The sequence below is a fragment of the Mobula birostris genome, chromosome 25 (genome assembly GCF_030028105.1).
Source record: "Mobula birostris isolate sMobBir1 chromosome 25, sMobBir1.hap1, whole genome shotgun sequence".
NCBI lineage: Eukaryota > Metazoa > Chordata > Chondrichthyes > Myliobatiformes > Myliobatidae > Mobula > Mobula birostris.
Window position 1 is genome coordinate 45,968,839 of NC_092394.1, and position 16,917 is coordinate 45,985,755.

A 16,917-nucleotide genomic window follows, 5' to 3' on the forward strand; every position below is an offset into this window, starting at 1 on the left:
ACTTCTTCATCAAGTTATGGTATTGTTGCACTGTTGTAACTATATGTTATAATTAAAGCAACACACATAAAAGTTGCTAGTGAACGCAGCAGGCCAGGCAGCATCTCTAGGAAGAGGTGCAGTCGACGTTTCAGGCCGAGACCCTTCGTCAGGACTTTTTTATAATTTTGTGGTTTTGTGATATCACACCGGAGGAAATATTGTATCATTTCTTAATGCATGCATTACTAAATGACAATAAGAGGACAGCGTGTCTTCATAGTTTAAAAAAAAATCCATAGATGTATAGATAACCTTTTCAGAGTCACTGTCTCTACCCATGAATAAAGCAGCATGGTATATTAAATATCATATAAAGTATATTGTTTTAGATGAATAGTCCTTAACTGAATAGCACCTACCCAAATCAAAGAAAAATCTACAAAGTAACCCTTAATTATTTAGCCCCAAAGAAATTTCTGAATACCACAACTGTAATTTACTTGTAATTACGACCTGCATTTTTGTGTTTGAAAATATTAATTTCAACAGAACTGGAGGAAAGGTCTTCAATTTATAATTATTTTGTTTTGGTGTGGCTCAGGACCGTTTAAATTTATCTTTCAGTTTCCAACTTCTAAAAACATTTTCCTTCTGGTTGTTTTTCAGCATGTTTTTATTGGTTTTAAATGCTAAGGAAAGAAAGAAAATAAACCATTTCAGAAGAATGGGAGCCCAAAGTGAGCCTAGATTCAGAGAACATTGGGTTTTATTTTGAACAACCCTAAGACTAAAGAAACTGGCAGGGTAAGATTAAGTTAAGCAACAACAAATAGTTTACTCAGTTCACAGGAACCACATAACGGATATCAACACAGTTCCAATGGAAACAGTTTTGGCCCACAAACTATAGTATATATTCATAAACAACAGGAATTCTGCAGATGCTGGAAATTCAAGCAACACACATCAAAGTTGCTGGTGAACGCAGCAGGCCAGGCAGCATCTCTAGGAAGAGGTACAGTCGACGTTTCAGGCTTGAAGAAGGGTCTCAGGGCCTGACGAAGGGTCTCGGCCTGAAACGTCAACTGTACCTCTTCCTAGAGATGCTGCCTGGCCTGCTGCATTCACCAGCAACTTTGATGTGTGTTGCTCATATATATATTCATAGAAGGATTTATCAAGTCTGTTAGTGCTCCAAAATTTTAACTGGTAAAATGTCACTGTTGCCCATGCCTACTTGACCTTCAACAAACAACTTGATAGATCATTCTCAGAGAGCACTGGTAGGTCTAGATTCACGAGGTTGACCGTTTTCATAAACTAGTGAACATAATGGGGAGAGTTCATAGAGTGGAATCTATAAATGTAGTGTAGTTTAGATTTTCAAAAGGCATTTGACAAGTTACCAAACAAGAAGCTGGTCTATAAATTACATGCCTAAAGTATTGGAGGAGGTGCACTAGCACAGACTGAAGACTAATTGTCACATAGAAAAACAAAGAGGTGGAATAAATGAATCTTTATCAGACTGGAGGGATGTAACTAGTGGAGTACTCAAGGATTTAATTGCTTCTTGACCCTCAACTGTTTTTTTTACATCATACGACCTGAATGTAAAATTTCCAAGTTTGTTGATGGTACAAAAAAAAAATAGGTGGAAGGGCATGATATAATAAAGACATTGTGAATCTGCAACAGGATATGGATAAATTAAATGACTGGGCGAAAACTTAGCAAACAGAGTTTATGTGAAGTGCGAAGCCATGCACTTCAGAACAAAGAATCAAAAACCATATTATCTAAATGAAGACAGATTGCAAAAGGGACTGAGATGCTCTTATGCACGAATTACACAACTTTAGCATGCAGGTCCAATAATTAGTTAAGGTGGTAAATGGCATTTTGGCCTTTACTGCAAGAGGGGTTGGAATAGGGTTGTTGTTCATACAGTTGTATGTGGTGTTGATGAAACCACACCTGGAATTCTATGCACAGTTTTGGTCCCTTTAACCAAAAGAATATTGTGACATTGGAGGCAATCCAAACACATTCCTGAATGAGAGGGCCATCTTATCAAGAGAAGTCAAAGATTGAGTCTGTATTCAATAGTTTAAATGAATCAGAAATGACCTCAATCAAACATACAAGATCCTAAGGGAGCTTGACAGGATAGATATTGAGATGTTTTCACTAGTGGGAAGAGTCATAATGAAAGGGACAGTTACAAGAACAATGTGAGATTTTACAATATAGTTTATGGTAAATGTGATTCTTTAAAATTCTGAATTTAAATTCCACAACTACTGCTATAGGATTTCAGGCTTCTGGATTACTCGTCTGGTAATTTTAAGGCTGCAAAACAAAACACATTGGAACACAATTTCTAGGTATTTATTTAATTTATAAAGAGTTCAGAAAAATAAGGCTGTATCTCATGGAATATCAAACAATCTGCATGGATCAATGTCACTAAAACAAATGCAATGCAACCATTTTATTGAAAAGCAATAACTGTGCTGATGAAAGGTCCTCGACCTGAAATGTTAACTCTTTTCTCTCCACAAATGCCGCTTTTCTTGGTATTTGCAGAATTCTATTTTTTGTATGATTATTTCATACTGAGTTCAGAAACACTTGATTACCACAGCAAGCATAATGACAGGTATTTAATATTCAAAATTACCTCATATCCAGATTCCAGTAAGATTAAATTCCTCTCAATCAGCAAATACACAGTGTTATGGACAGTGCAATCAAACTGCACTTACTCTCCAATGACTGGTCTCTAAAGCTCAGCTTGCATTAATCCAGGATTATTTGGCTCCAGATCTTATAGCCTTGATCCAAGTATTGAAAAAGATAACTAAATTTCAAAATATGAGGTGGAACTGACTGCCCTCGATATCGGGTTGCAATTGGTCAATTGCGGCATTTAAGATTCTAGGTAAACTTAAAGTCAATGGGAACCTGGGGAGAACATTCTCAATTCACTGAATTTGCACAAAACCCGGTCATGATTGTTGTAGGTCACAAATCACAATCCCAGGAGTTCTTCCACTTTTCATGATGGCAAAGAAAGAATATTCAGTGATGATTGGACATTGTTGAACTGCATTTGTTAGAAATGAAGCATGCTTGCATGCCTCGAGACATTAAAATTATTTATTATATTTAAGGCATTAGCAATACTTGAGCCATGTAACACATAACATAACAGGCAAACCATTAAACTATAATAGTCAGTGAGATTAACATCACTAGGGATACCAAGGCCAGAAATTTCCAGATAAGTCATAAATTCTGAGCCTAATAAAAATAAGCCAGGTGTCATGTATTCCACATTGCTTTCCAAATCTCAATTATATTCACCATTTGAAAGGCATAATTAGGAATAGGACTGAATAACTCCCATTTAGACCATAAGACCATAAGACAAAGGAGCAGAAGTAGGCCATTCGGCCCATCGAGTCTGCTCCGCCATTTTATCATGAGCTGATCCATTTTATCCTATTTAGTCCCACTGCCCCGCCTTCTCACCATAACCTTTGATGCCCTGGCTACTCAGATACCTATCAATCCCTGCCTTAAATACACCCAATGACTTGGCCTCCACTGCTGCCCGTGGCAACAAATTCCATAGATTTACCACCCTCTGACTAAAAAAATTTTTTCGCATTTCTGTTCTGAAAGGGCGCCCTTCAATCCTGAAGTCATGTCTTCTCGTACTAGACTCCCCCATCATGGGAAACAACTTTGCCACGTCCACTCTGTCCATGCCTTTTAACATTTGAAATGTTTCTATGAGGTCTCCCCTCATTCTTCTAAACTCCAAGGAATACAGCCCAAGAGCAGACAAACATTCCTCATATGTTAACCCTCTCATTCCCAGAATCATTCTAGTGAATCTTCTCTGTACCCTCTCCAACGTCAGCACATCCTTTCTTAAATAAGGAGACCAAAACTGCCCACAGTACTCCAAGTGAGGTCTCACCAGCACCTTATAGAGCCTCAACATCACATCCCTGCTCCTATACTCTATTCCTCTAGAAATGAATGCCAACATTGCATTCGCCTTCTTCACTACCGATTCAACCTGGAGGTTAACTTTAAGGGAATCCTGTACGAGGACTCCCAAGTCCCGTTGCATCTCAGAACTTTGAATTCTCTCCCCATTTAAATAATAGTCTGCCCATTTATTTTTTCTGCCAAAGTGCATAAAACTTTCCAACATTGTACTTCATTTGCTACTTCTCTGCCCATTCTTCCAATCTATCCAAGTCTCTCTGCAGACTCTCCATTTCCTCAGCACTACCAGCCCCTCCACCTATCTTCGTATCGTCAGCAAACTTAGCCACAAAGCCATCTATTCCATAATCCAAATCATTGATGTACAATGTAAAAAGAAGCGGCCCCAACACTGATCCCTGTGGAACACCACTGGTAACCGGCAGCCAACCAGAATAGGATCCCTTTATTCCCACTCTCTGTTTCCTGCCAATCAGCCAACGCTCTATCCACATATGTAACTTTCCTGTAATTCCATGGGCTCTTATCTTGTTAAGCAGCCTCATGTGTGGCACCTTGTCAAAGGCCTTCTGAAAATCCAAATATACAACATCCACTGCATCTCCCTCGTCTAGCCTACTGGTAATTTCCTCAAAAAATTGTAATAGGTTTGTCAGGCAGGATTTTCCTTTAAGGAATCCATGCTGAGTTCTGCCTATCTTGTCATATGCCTCCAGGTACTCTGTAATCTCATCCTTGACAATCGACTCCAACAACTTCCCAACCACCGACATCAAGCTAACAGGTCTATAATTTCCTTTTTGCTTCCTTGCCCCCTTCTTAAGTAGCGGAGTGACATTTGCAATTTTCCAGTCTTCCGGAACCATGCCAGAATCTATCGACTTTTGAAAGATCATCGCTAATGCCTCCGCAATCTCCACAGCTACTTCCTTCAGAACACGAGGGTGCATTCCATCTGGTCCAGGAGATTTATCGACCTTTAGCCTATTTAGCTTCCTGAGTACTTTCTCTGTCGTAATTGTGACTGCGCACACTTCTCTTCCCTGCCACCCTTGAGTGTCCGGTATCCTGCTGTCTTCCTCAGTGAAGACTGATGCAAAATACTTGTTCAGTTCCTCTGCCATCTCCTCATCTCCCATTACAATTTCTCCAGTATCATTTTCTAGTCCTATATCTACTCTCGCCTGTCTTTTGCTCTTTATATACCTGAAAAAGCTTTTAGTATCCTCTTTGATATTATTTGCTAGTTTCCTTTCATAGTTAATCTTTTCTCTCTTAATGACCTTCTTGGTTTCCCTTTGTAAGGTTTTAAAGACTTCCCAATCCTCTGTCTTCCTACTAATTTTTGCTTCCTTGTATGCCCTCTCCTTAGCTTTAACTTTGGCTTTGACTTCTCTTGTCAACCATGGTTGCATCCTTTTTCCACTCGAAAATTTCTTCTTTTTTGGAATATACCTGTCTTGCACATTCCTCATTTCTCGCATAAACTCCAGCCACTGCTGCTCTGCCGTCTTTCCCGCCAGTGTCTCTTTCCAGTCAACTTTGGCCAGTTCCTCTCTCATGCCACTGTAGTTTCCTTTACTCCACTGAAACACCGACACATCAGATTTCGGCTTCTCTTTTTCTAATTTCACAGTGAACTCAATCATGTTATGATCACTGCCTCCTAAGGGTTCCTTCACCTCAATCTCTCCAATCACCTCCGGTTCATTACACAATACCCAATCCAGTACAGCCGATCTCTTAGTGGGCTCAACAACAAGCTGTTCTAAAAAGCCATCTCGCAGACATTCTACAAATTCTCTCTCTTGAGATCTAGTGCCGACCTGATTTTCCCAATCTACTCGCATGTTAAAATCCCCCACAATTATCATAACACTGCCCTTCTGACAAGCCTTTTCTATTTCCAGTTGTAATTTGTAGTCCACATCCCTGCAGCTGTTTGGAGGCCTATAAATAACTGCCATCAGGGTCCTTTTACCCCTGCTATTCCTTAGCTCAACCCATAAAGATTCTGCACCTTCCGATCCTATATCACCTCTTTCTAATGATTTAATATCATTTCTTACCAATAAAGCTACGCCTCCCCTCTGCCTACCTTCCTATCCTTCCGAGAGACCGTGTATCCTTGGACGTTCAGCTCCCAGAGAAATGCATCCTTTAGCCAGGTCTCAGTGATGGCCGCAATATCATACCTGCCAATCTGTAGCTGTACAAGATCATCCACCTTATTTTTTATGCTGCGTGCATTTAAGTACAACACCTTAAGACCAGTATTTGATACTTTTTGCTTTGATTTCACTGCAACTTCATTGCACTGCAACTCATCCCAAGGCTACACATTTGCCCCATCACCTGCCTGTCTTTCCTGACATCTTTACTGCTCACTATCTTAGATTTATTTCTGTTTTCCCCTTCCTCCGCGCTATCATTCCGGTTCCCATCCCCCTGCCAAATTAGTTTAAACCCTCCCTAACAGCTCTATTAAACTTTCCCACCAGGATATTGGTCCCCTTCGGGTTCAGGTGTAACCTGTCCTTTTTGAACAGGTCATACTTCCCCCAGAAGAGATCCCAATTATCCAAGAATCTGAAGCCCTGCCCCCTACACCAGTCTCTCAGCCAGGCATTCATCTACCTGATCCGACTACTCTTGCCCTCGCTAGCACGTGGCACAGGTAGCAATCCCGAGATTACTACCCTGGAGGTCCTGCTTCTCAGCTTCCTTCCTAACTCCTGGACATCTCTCTTCAGGACCTCCTCCTTGAATAAAAACTTAAGATTGGGGAAATGCCTTCACCACCATTGAGCATATCTACACAAAACATTTCGCAGGAAAGCAGTATCCATCACGAGGGACCCCACACCACCCAGGATATGCTCTCTTCTCTCTGCTGCCATCAGGAAGGTGGTACAGGTGCCTCAGGACTCACACCACTAGGTTCAGGAACAGTTATTACCTCTCATTTATCAGGTTCTTGAACCAAAGGGGATAACTTCACTCATCCCTCATTGAAATGTTCCCACAATCTATGGGTTCACTTCATCTAATTTTCTCAATAATTATTACTCATTTATTACTATTTTCTTTTTGTGTTTGCACTGTTTGTTGAACTTCGTACAACTGGTTGAACAGACAAGTTAGTGCAGTCTTTCATTGATTCTTTATGGATTTAAGTATGCCTGCAAGAAAATTAATCTCAGGGTTGTATATAGTGACATACATGTACTTTGATAATCAATTTACTTTGAACAAAGAAGCCCACCAACCATCCTACACATTTATTCTCCATCATCATTGTGACTGCAGTGCAATTATTTGTCAACATCTTCAACAGCACTATCAAAATCTGTAATTTCCACCTCTTAGAATGCCTAGTGCAGCAAGAAAATGAGAACGCCATATTTTACAAGTTCCCTCCTGGTCACATTATCCTGGTTAGGAAACATCCTTTCATTGTGCTAGAATCCAAATCAAGTAATCTCCTTCTCAATAATATCACAGGGCTTCCAACATCTGAAGGGCTACAGTGTTTCAAGATTCTGGGTCAGCACCATCTTTGCAAAGATATTGACATCTAGGAACTTAAAGCTCTCAATCTCCACCAACATGGAGATAGATGTGTACTCCACCCCAGTTACTGATGTCAATGACTGCTTCTTTTTGGTTTGCTGGCATTGAAGGAAAGGTCACCATGCATCTAGGCTTTATCTCCTTCCCATTTTCTGTCTATATGGAGTAAAGGAAGGGGCTGAGGATGCAGCCTTGCAGAGCACCAACACTGTAGATAATTGTTGCAGAAGTGTTGTTGCCTGTCCTTGATGATTGTGGCTTGTTGGTCAGGAAGTTAAGGATCCAGTTGCAGAAGGAGGTACTGAGTCCTAGATTTAAGAGTGAGGAGATAAGTTTGTTTGGAATCATGGGGTTGAAACCACAGGAGAATATTAAAATAATTTGAAGCTTTTGAAAAGGCAATTATTCCTATTTACTGAACATTATATTGGAGAAATTTCTCTTGGTTATCAAGTTACAAAAAAAAAAACAGGATAACAAAGAGCTCTGGACCCAGGAATACAAACTGGCAATTTGATGTGGAATCCCCAAGTGCTGGATTTATTATTTCATTACATGAAATACAAGTAGTAGAGATGAACATTGCCTTGGGAAGGATAAGCAAAATGTATGATCAAGGTAGTGCTGAAAGTATATCATGTGTTTCAAACACTGAACAAACATGACCTTGCATGATTATAAAGGAACTTAAGGAGCCACAGAATATTAAATGCAACAAGTTTCTTAGCTTTTTCCAGAGACTTGGAAAAAAAATGTACAAGCCCAATTTGTGTCAAAATACACACAAATTTCCCAGCTAAACAAAAATACAGTTTATGCAATAGCACAGAATTTATATTGGCAATTTGAGTGTTTCACAACCAAGTGTTTAGTGAGAAAGTTGCAGGTTTTACAGGGATAACACTACACATTTCATGGGATACAGAAATGAATTGCATTATTCCCCTTAAATGACAGTTCATCGCAATCAAATTCTTCAGTCACAAATCACTAATCTTTTAGAATATTTAGGTTAAGTATCACTGAATAACAAATTATCCAAACAGCCGCATTTACTCATAAAACAGGTTAGCCTTTCTATGTTACCATAAGATGAAAGCACTAAAATGAAGTAAATTAACCAGGTTGATCAACACTTTATTAAACCCCAACTTATTGATCAGATCATTTGCAAACCATGTACAGTAAAACTCCATTAATCCAGCACCTTTGTGACTTTAGTAGCATTGGACTAAGATTTTTTTTGAATTATTGGATGAAATTCCTACTAAATATCCAAATGTACCCATTTCTTGTTTTTGAAAACATGTTACATGGCAGTATAATAAATTTTCCATGAACTCAGCAAGTTTAAAGGGAGCAGGAAATATACATGCAATTCTGCCACAAACCTACCCACATTCCGCTGGTGTTCTAGGCCCTAACTTCAGTGCTAGTTGAATTCTGGAACCCTGGCTATACATTCTGCTTCTGCCCCATCAGCTCATACTCTCAACTAGTAACAAGTCTGATGCCAGATCAAAATTTCCAAACAATTGGAAATGAAATTATAGAGTTTCACTGTAATTGATTGTACAGCTTAAATATCAAAACCCATACTAATCAGTTTCTGAATGTTATTATTTTCAATATTCTTCAAAATCTTAAATTTTTGGGGCCCACAAATATGCAGCTGGAATGAAACTTGGCTTTTAAAATATCATAACTACATTACAAATGCTAGCAGATACTGTAGAAGAAATAGCAATGAAGTGCATGGACTGTAATTTCAAGTACAGCAACATTCTCACAAACAAAACTTTGATGTCACAAGGCAAGGCTCAACATGTACTCAAAGAGGAAGAAACCAAAATCGATACAAAGTTCCAGTGGAATGAAGAAACCATTTGCTTTAAAATTTTTAAATCCATCAAAAAGTAACTGAAATTGTTCAGAATTAGAGTTTGTCACTTAAATTTCAACTAAATAACAATCATATTGTACTGAGCTTCCACGGAAATGCATCTCAAGAAGGCACAACCATTCAGCTATGTATACTGCAGTGGCTTCCCAAACTGCAGTTGATTTCAAAATTCTTTACTCAATACCAAACTCCTTAGCCTCGCCCTAATTTAGTATTCTCCTTGCACTGTTGATGTACTCTTTGTACTCTATCCACTTCCAGCTTACTCCTCATTCGACCACTAAGACTGCGTCCACCTCGTATTTTGCTGCCTTCCTCCCTGCAATTTAAACCTTTCTCTTCAACAAGATTTTTAAAAAAGCAGTAGCCCATTGTGCCTGTTCTGCTATTTAGTAAGATCATGGCTGAGATTTTACCTTTACATCACTTTCCTGCAATAACTCCATATCCTTTCATCTATTTCTTGTTTTCTCTATCACATATTAATTGTCTTGTAGCCCTGTGACCTTCAAGCAGCTGTACAATAAATCTATTTTCTGTAAACTACAAGTTACTAATCATTGATAATTAGCAAGAATATTAATATTTCCTGCCAGTGCAACTCGAAAACACAGATGGAATAGCTCTACTGGCAAAGAAAATCCTAAAATAGCTCTGCCTCTATGGGTTAGAAAGCCAAGCTGCAAAGCATAGAAAATTCTAAATCTGAATTTAATTTTTCTGACTGGATTGAGATGGTAATCAGGATACAATACTGGAATCCCTACTAGAAATGCATGAATGCAGATACTTATTATCCAAACAAACAGGTTTATTACTCAAAAGCTAACAAATGACTTGTCATTTCAGTGAGGTAGTACAGTACAGTTCTTATCCGACACCTTGGAAGGGAAACCGGAAATGAACCGGTTCACGTAGTCCCAGAACCTTGAAATTATCAAATTTCATTTTTGAAAATTATCAAATTTGCTTCTATCTTTCTTTCAGGCAGTGATCCAGATTATAACAACTTGTTCTATAAAAACAAATCTCCATGGTAAATTTTAAAACATTATAAAGTGCTGAAACTTGAATATGTGCACACAGAGAATTTATTGTTGAACCCCCATTACAAACTATTTCTGCAGTTACAGCACCAAACTGACCAGGAAAACACTCACCAGTAAACAACCACAGGCACCAAAAAGACATCATCTAAGGTTGAGCATTGCAGCTAGACAACATAATATAGTAGCTTAGCCAAATAAAAATGTACTTGAGCTAGTTCGCAAATCTTAACATGATAGATCAATCATACAAAAGCAATCAAAACAATTACTGTCCAAAAGCACTGTTAACTAGTCACAAAGAAACTTAATAAGCCATCTACATTGGCAAAGAGAAACCTCTTACTGGTGCTTTACCACACAAAAACTAAAGTAAACAAGCACCACATTTAAAGTAAATAAAATACAACAAAAAAGGCATAAGAATGAAAAAAGTACAGCTTGAAGTCTATATTGTACAGTTATCTGAGGAAGGTTCTTGTTTCACAAAATTTTATTCAGTCTTATTGATAGGTGCCAATTCTAAACAAGGTTGTATTAACTGTCAGTTTGGTAAGTGATGTTGTGTACATCATTGATACTCCAGGACAAAGAACGTGGCATTTGAGGGTTCAATAACCAATGGCCAAGAAAACTATATCTTAAAATTCAATTTAGTTTTTTTCTTTGTATGAAAGCTGTTCCTCATTTCTAGTTCAGTTAAATTGTTACCCATTTCTGTGCTGCCATTTCCATTTAACATTGACATGGGATAGCTTGGGTGTGTTACAGAAATTCACATTTCAACATTTGTACATTACACTAACAACATTAAGAACCTGGGATAGGTGACTAAATTACCTTGATACAGCTTAATGGCTGCCAATTTGAGAGAGCAATTTGACCAGGGGTCAACAACAGGTAACAAATATAACGGATTTTCAACAAGCTTTTGGCAAAGGACATGCATTTCAAAAGTCAGACTTATACGTCAAGTTTTGTTTTAAGATTTAACAGGAAGTGAGAATACTTAAAATTTGCAAGAAAATGAAACTGACCTTTTCTGTAAAAATACAAAGACTGCCCTTCACCATCCACACAGCATAGCAAACAAGTCAATACAACAAACTTCCACAAAAGCCATCTTAACACTTCAGAGTATCCATGCAAGATAATTATTAGCTTACAAAAATACAGCTCACTGTCTATACATTGATCCTTCAATAAAGTCAGAAACATACAGAAACCCTGTAACCCTTAGCCCCCTTAAGTTGTTGCATTGCAGAACAATGGACTTTTGGTAAAACATTAGCTCATTAAATCTAAAGGTTAATTTTGAAGGCTCAAAGATGATGTTGCGTCTTTTATGTTGTCAGGATAATAATGAAACTCCCTTGCTAATGAAATTACTCCAAGCACCAATTCAGAAAAGATATTAAAAACAGTCATTAAAAATTTGCAATGAAAATGGCATATTTAGACAGTAAGGTCTTAAAATTTAATTCTAATGCAAGATCACTGCTGATGTGGACATTTAATGTTTTGATTACATAACAAACCATAAAAATAACTAAAATAATGACTGGTTAATTGGTAATGTGAAGGTGAGGTAACCTCAAACATTGGCTTGGCTGGTAAATACTTACAGTTTTAAACACTAGATTTCATAACGTTTCAAAATACATTCAAAATGATTCTGAAGCACATGGGAACGAACCCATCTAGAGTTGCAACTATTTTTAATAGCACCACAAAAGAAAGATCAGTTACACTCAATCCATGTGTACACCATCTTTATGCACAGATGATGCACAACAAGGCGATATCCTGCTATCTCATGTAATCTCTGCAAAGATTTATGACTCATTAAAGCAAATTCCTACACGGTTAGCTTGAATAATCAATTAGGTCACTTTTTTCTTCCAAACGGAGAGACTGACATCTTGAACTACAAACTATTCCACTTGCCTGAACCTTTCACATGTCTATGAAAAGGATATCATTATTTCCCAGTGCTGTGTGTTTTGTAAGAGTGGTATGAAAAGGCCTTGCCCAGTAGCAACAGCAGACACTACTAACTAAGACTTTCTCCTCATATTACCACACAACACACGCAAGCACATTAAGCCTTTAAGGAAAGTAGCAAAATGATTCTTAAAGGCTGACCTGAGAGGTGTCATAGTCTTCATCATCAGGACTCAGTGCCATGACCTTTCACAATTCATGCTGCCCAGCCAAAGAAATCCGGTCATGGCTCTATTATAAGACTCTAACAAAATACACTCTACATTCAGTAAGGATCTTCCTCCATCTACTGCCGCTCAACCTAACTTCACAATGAAAAAGCCTCAGGATCTGATTAATTGGCGTGTGCATTGTCTAATCAGAGCTCAGATCTCACAGGATTGCCGGCCCCCCCCGCCGTCACGGTCACCAATCACAGCGAGCGATGGGCGGTATCTGCGTTGCACCATTCGACGAGGAGGTGTTTTCGCGGTGTCAATCATCGCGCGTGGGCGGTGCGTTAATTATTCAAAAGTGAGCACGCGCGGAGGAGCGCACGCGGTGACGGACAAACATTCGCTTTTCGGCATCTCCCCTCCCAAGTCCAACTGTAACTGCGAAAGGAACCAAATCCCGCCTATCAGGCTGTGCGCATGACGTCTACTCGAGGCGAATGTCGGAATCCACAAGCACCATTGGCTGCTCTAAATGTCTATCAATAACGTCTTTCGTCCAATGGAATGACGTGAGCAAGCTCGGTGACGATTGTTGTGGGGGTTTATCTAGGTCCGGGGTTGGAGGAAAACAATGCCTGCAGTACGTGAGGTTTAGTTTTCCTTTTGTTTTCCTGAATATTGCGGAGATTTTAAAGGCGCATCACACCTTGTAAACTTAAGAAGATTGGCAATGACATCATCTGCATCCCACGCCTACTGCATTGCCAACATTTCTACATTGAATGCACAGACAGTTCAGCATTAGGCCAATTGTTTGACCATGCCCAAATATAGGGGTTACTCTTGAGTTTTTTTTACCTGACTTCCTGAAGGTGCTGCTCGTTCCCCCTCTTGGCAAATAATATCTCCTGTTCATGAAATGCAACCTTAATGATTGAACGGGTTTATGAACGAGCTGTTGGTGTTATGACGGATGCTATATTAAATAAGGCCCTTATTATATGCAGACTTGTCTGCAACATAACCTTTCTTCCCCACCACCACCAGAGTCCTAGAGCTTCTGATGTGTCTATCCATGGGCCATGACTGGGGTATGTGGCCTGGCACATTTCCTCTCTTTCAAGCAATAAGTGGGAAAAGAACATGAGGTGATGATGGGGAGCTTCAGGCATCACTCTATTGTAATCAGAAGAGATCAAATAATGATGCTTACAGTTTTCACACTTTCCTCCCTTACTTCTTTCCTTCCACCTCATTTTAACATGAAATACTAAGAACAGGCAATCAATTTACAAAGGGAGGCGAGTTTCACATTCAGACTAGGTTGATGAAGTGATTATGGCTCACAATGTTTCAATATTAACAGCTGCTCACATTTTCCAAACTCAAGATACTAGGCAATTAAAATGAGGTGAAGAGGTGGCAGATAAGTACTTCTTCAGCTCTGTTTTGGGACTTGGAGGAGCAAGAATTCGCTGCTAATCTGTCCAGTCTTCTGTCTGATGTCTTCAATCTTCCTTTGATGCCACAACACAGGCCCCATCTCAGTTTTTTTTTCTTTTTTTGTTCTCCATTTCACCAGAGGTTTTTATTTGTTCATTACCGAGATGTTAATGTCACTGACAAAGCCAACACCAATTTCTCATCCTAATTGCTCATAAACTGAAAGGTTTGCTTTATCGTTCTAGAGAACCATTAAAAGTCTACTCTTTGTATGTGGGAGTGAAATCAAACAAAGGCCAGACTAGGTTTGCAATAAGTATGTACTAGATTTTCTAAACAATACATTTTATTGCTTTATCAATACTCAATTTTCATTAATGATTTATTTAATTAATTGAATTATTTTAGTTGGCATGGTGGAAATTTGAATGTTTATCTCCAGATCATTAGTCCATGCTCTGGACTAAGTGCAGATCAAAGCTATACTGCCTGTTGTCACCTTATCATTTTGTCCCCATCTATTACAAGCATCCCTTTTGTTCCTAAGCACCCCTGTTCTTTCTCTGCAATTTAAGACACATTTTATTTCTAAACCTATGTTCAATTATTTTTCCATGAAATGTCAACTCAGTTTCTCTCGATGGAAACACGGGTTTACTGTCTACATCTTTTAATTAAAATGAGCTTATTTTGACTAATGTGAGATTTGAATGCAGTTGTTAAACTTTTGATATGCTGGGTTATTTACTTTGCCTCTCAAATTCTTGTGTTTTAAAAATGCAGAACTATAATAGAAATAAATAGTACTGTACAGCATGAAGTACAATTTCTCTCTTTTCTAATATGTGGAATGTTAATCTGCTTAAAACAAATGTTAGTGTAAATTTATTTTTTGTTATTATTGTTACATGTACAGTGAAAAATGGTGTTGAATGATGAAGCTGGTGTCCAAATGGGTGGAGTGATGCTGAACAACTTCAGGTCTGCAGATGATTCAGTGTTGTTAGCCAAGACTGAGGACGAGTTACTCAGAATAGTAGATGAGATAAATGCTGAAGGAGAACGATTTGGAATGAAAATAAATGCTGCAAAGACGAAGGGGATGGTAGTATTACGGAAGAAGGAAGTCCCTGAAATCAGTATCAAAATTAACAGCGTAGGCATAGAACAAGTCAAGAAGTTTGTGTACTTGGGACGGATGGTCACAGAGGATGGGAAATGTGATACAGAAATTAGACAAAGAATTGAGATTGCAAGATCAACGTTCTGGAGCCTGAGTGACGTGCTGTGTGGTAAGAGGTTGGACTTTAGGCTGCGTTGTAGAATTTGGAAAAGCTACATTTGGAGCAGTCTGTTGTATGGAGTCGAATCGTGGACCTTATGCGAGGAAGCGCAACAATGACTGGAGGCATTTGAAATGTGGTGTTTAAGGAGAATGCAGAAAATTAGATGGGTGATGAAGGTCAGTAATATGGAAGTGTTGAAGAGAGCGAGGAAAGAAAAGGAGTTGCTGAAGAATGTGCAGAAAAGGAAGCTGGAATATGCCGGGCACTTGTTAAGAGGTGGTGGACTGCAGAAATTGTTATTGGAAGGGATGATAGAAGGAAAGAGGAAGGCAGCGAACCACTTGGTATGATAATGTGAGGCAATGGACTGGGTTGAGTTATGCTGAGGCCAGAAAAAGGGCGCAAGATCGAAGAAGATGGAGGTGCATAGCCGCCAACCCCAGATTCGGGACGGTACCTACTGACTGACTGACAGTGACAAAGTTTGTTTTGTAATACTACCCATACGGATCATTACATCATGTCAGTTCATTGAGATCTATCAAGGGGAAAGCAAGAATGCAGAATACACAGCTACAGAGAAAGGCAATAAGACATACGAGTGGAATGAAGGCATTCAGCCCATCAAGTTTGCACTGCCATTCAGTCATGACTGATTTATTATTTCCTCTCAACTACATTCTTCTGGTAACCTCTGATTAATTAGGAACCCATCAACCTTCACTTTGAATACACCCAATGACTTGACCTCCACAGCCATCTGTGGCAGTGAATTTCACAGATTCAACGCCTTCTGGCTAAAAAAATTCAGAATCAGGTTTAATGTCACTGGCATTTGTTGGTTTGCAGCAGTAGTACATTGCAATACATAATAATAAAAACTATATATTACAGGAAGAAATACATATGTACAAATTAAATACGTAGTGCCAAAGAAGTGCAAAAAAAGAGAAATCAAATAGTGAGGTGGTGTGGTTCATTGTGCAATCATAAATCTGATGGTGGATGGGAAAAAGCTATTCCTGAAACATCGAGTGTGTGTCTTCAGGCTCCTGTACCTCCTGCTTAATGATAGCAATGAGAAGAGTGCATGTCCTGGTTGACGTGGGTTCTTAATAATGGATTCTTCTTCCTCTGGGTTCATACATTTACATAAATTTGCTTCCTTTAGTAAAGGCCTTCTGAAAATTCAAGTAAACAACATCCACTGACTCTCCTCGGTTTATCCTGCCTATTATCTCCTCAAAGAATGCCAACAGATTTGTTAGTCAAGATCGCCCCTTAAGGAAATTCTGACTTCAGCCTATTTTATCGTGTGCTCCCAAGTTCCCCAAAACCGTATCCTTAATAATGGATTCTATCATCTTTCCGGACACTGAAGTTAGTCTAACTGGTCTATACTTTCCTGTCTTTTACCTCCCTCCCTTTTTAAAAAGTTCAGTGATATTTGTGATTTTCCATTTCTCTGGAACCATTCCTGACTCTAGTAATTCTTGAAA

General features: G+C 38.8%; 1 protein-coding gene across 5 annotated transcripts in view; it reads right to left on the reverse strand.

The window, feature by feature from the left end:
• Positions 1 to 12,835, reverse strand: part of LOC140187918 (lysine-specific demethylase 2B-like) — a 236,367-nt gene extending 223,532 nt beyond the window's left edge. For all 5 annotated transcript variants that reach the window (XR_011883174.1, XM_072243793.1, XM_072243792.1 and 2 more), the window contains exon 1: positions 12,676 to 12,835. Coding sequence is in view for 4 of the 5 variants with exons in the window: in XM_072243793.1 (XP_072099894.1) it covers positions 12,676 to 12,717 (42 nt within the window). In the remaining variant the exon portion in view is untranslated. The remainder of the gene's footprint in view (positions 1 to 12,675) is intronic.
• Positions 12,836 to 16,917: the final 4,082 nt, after the last annotated feature.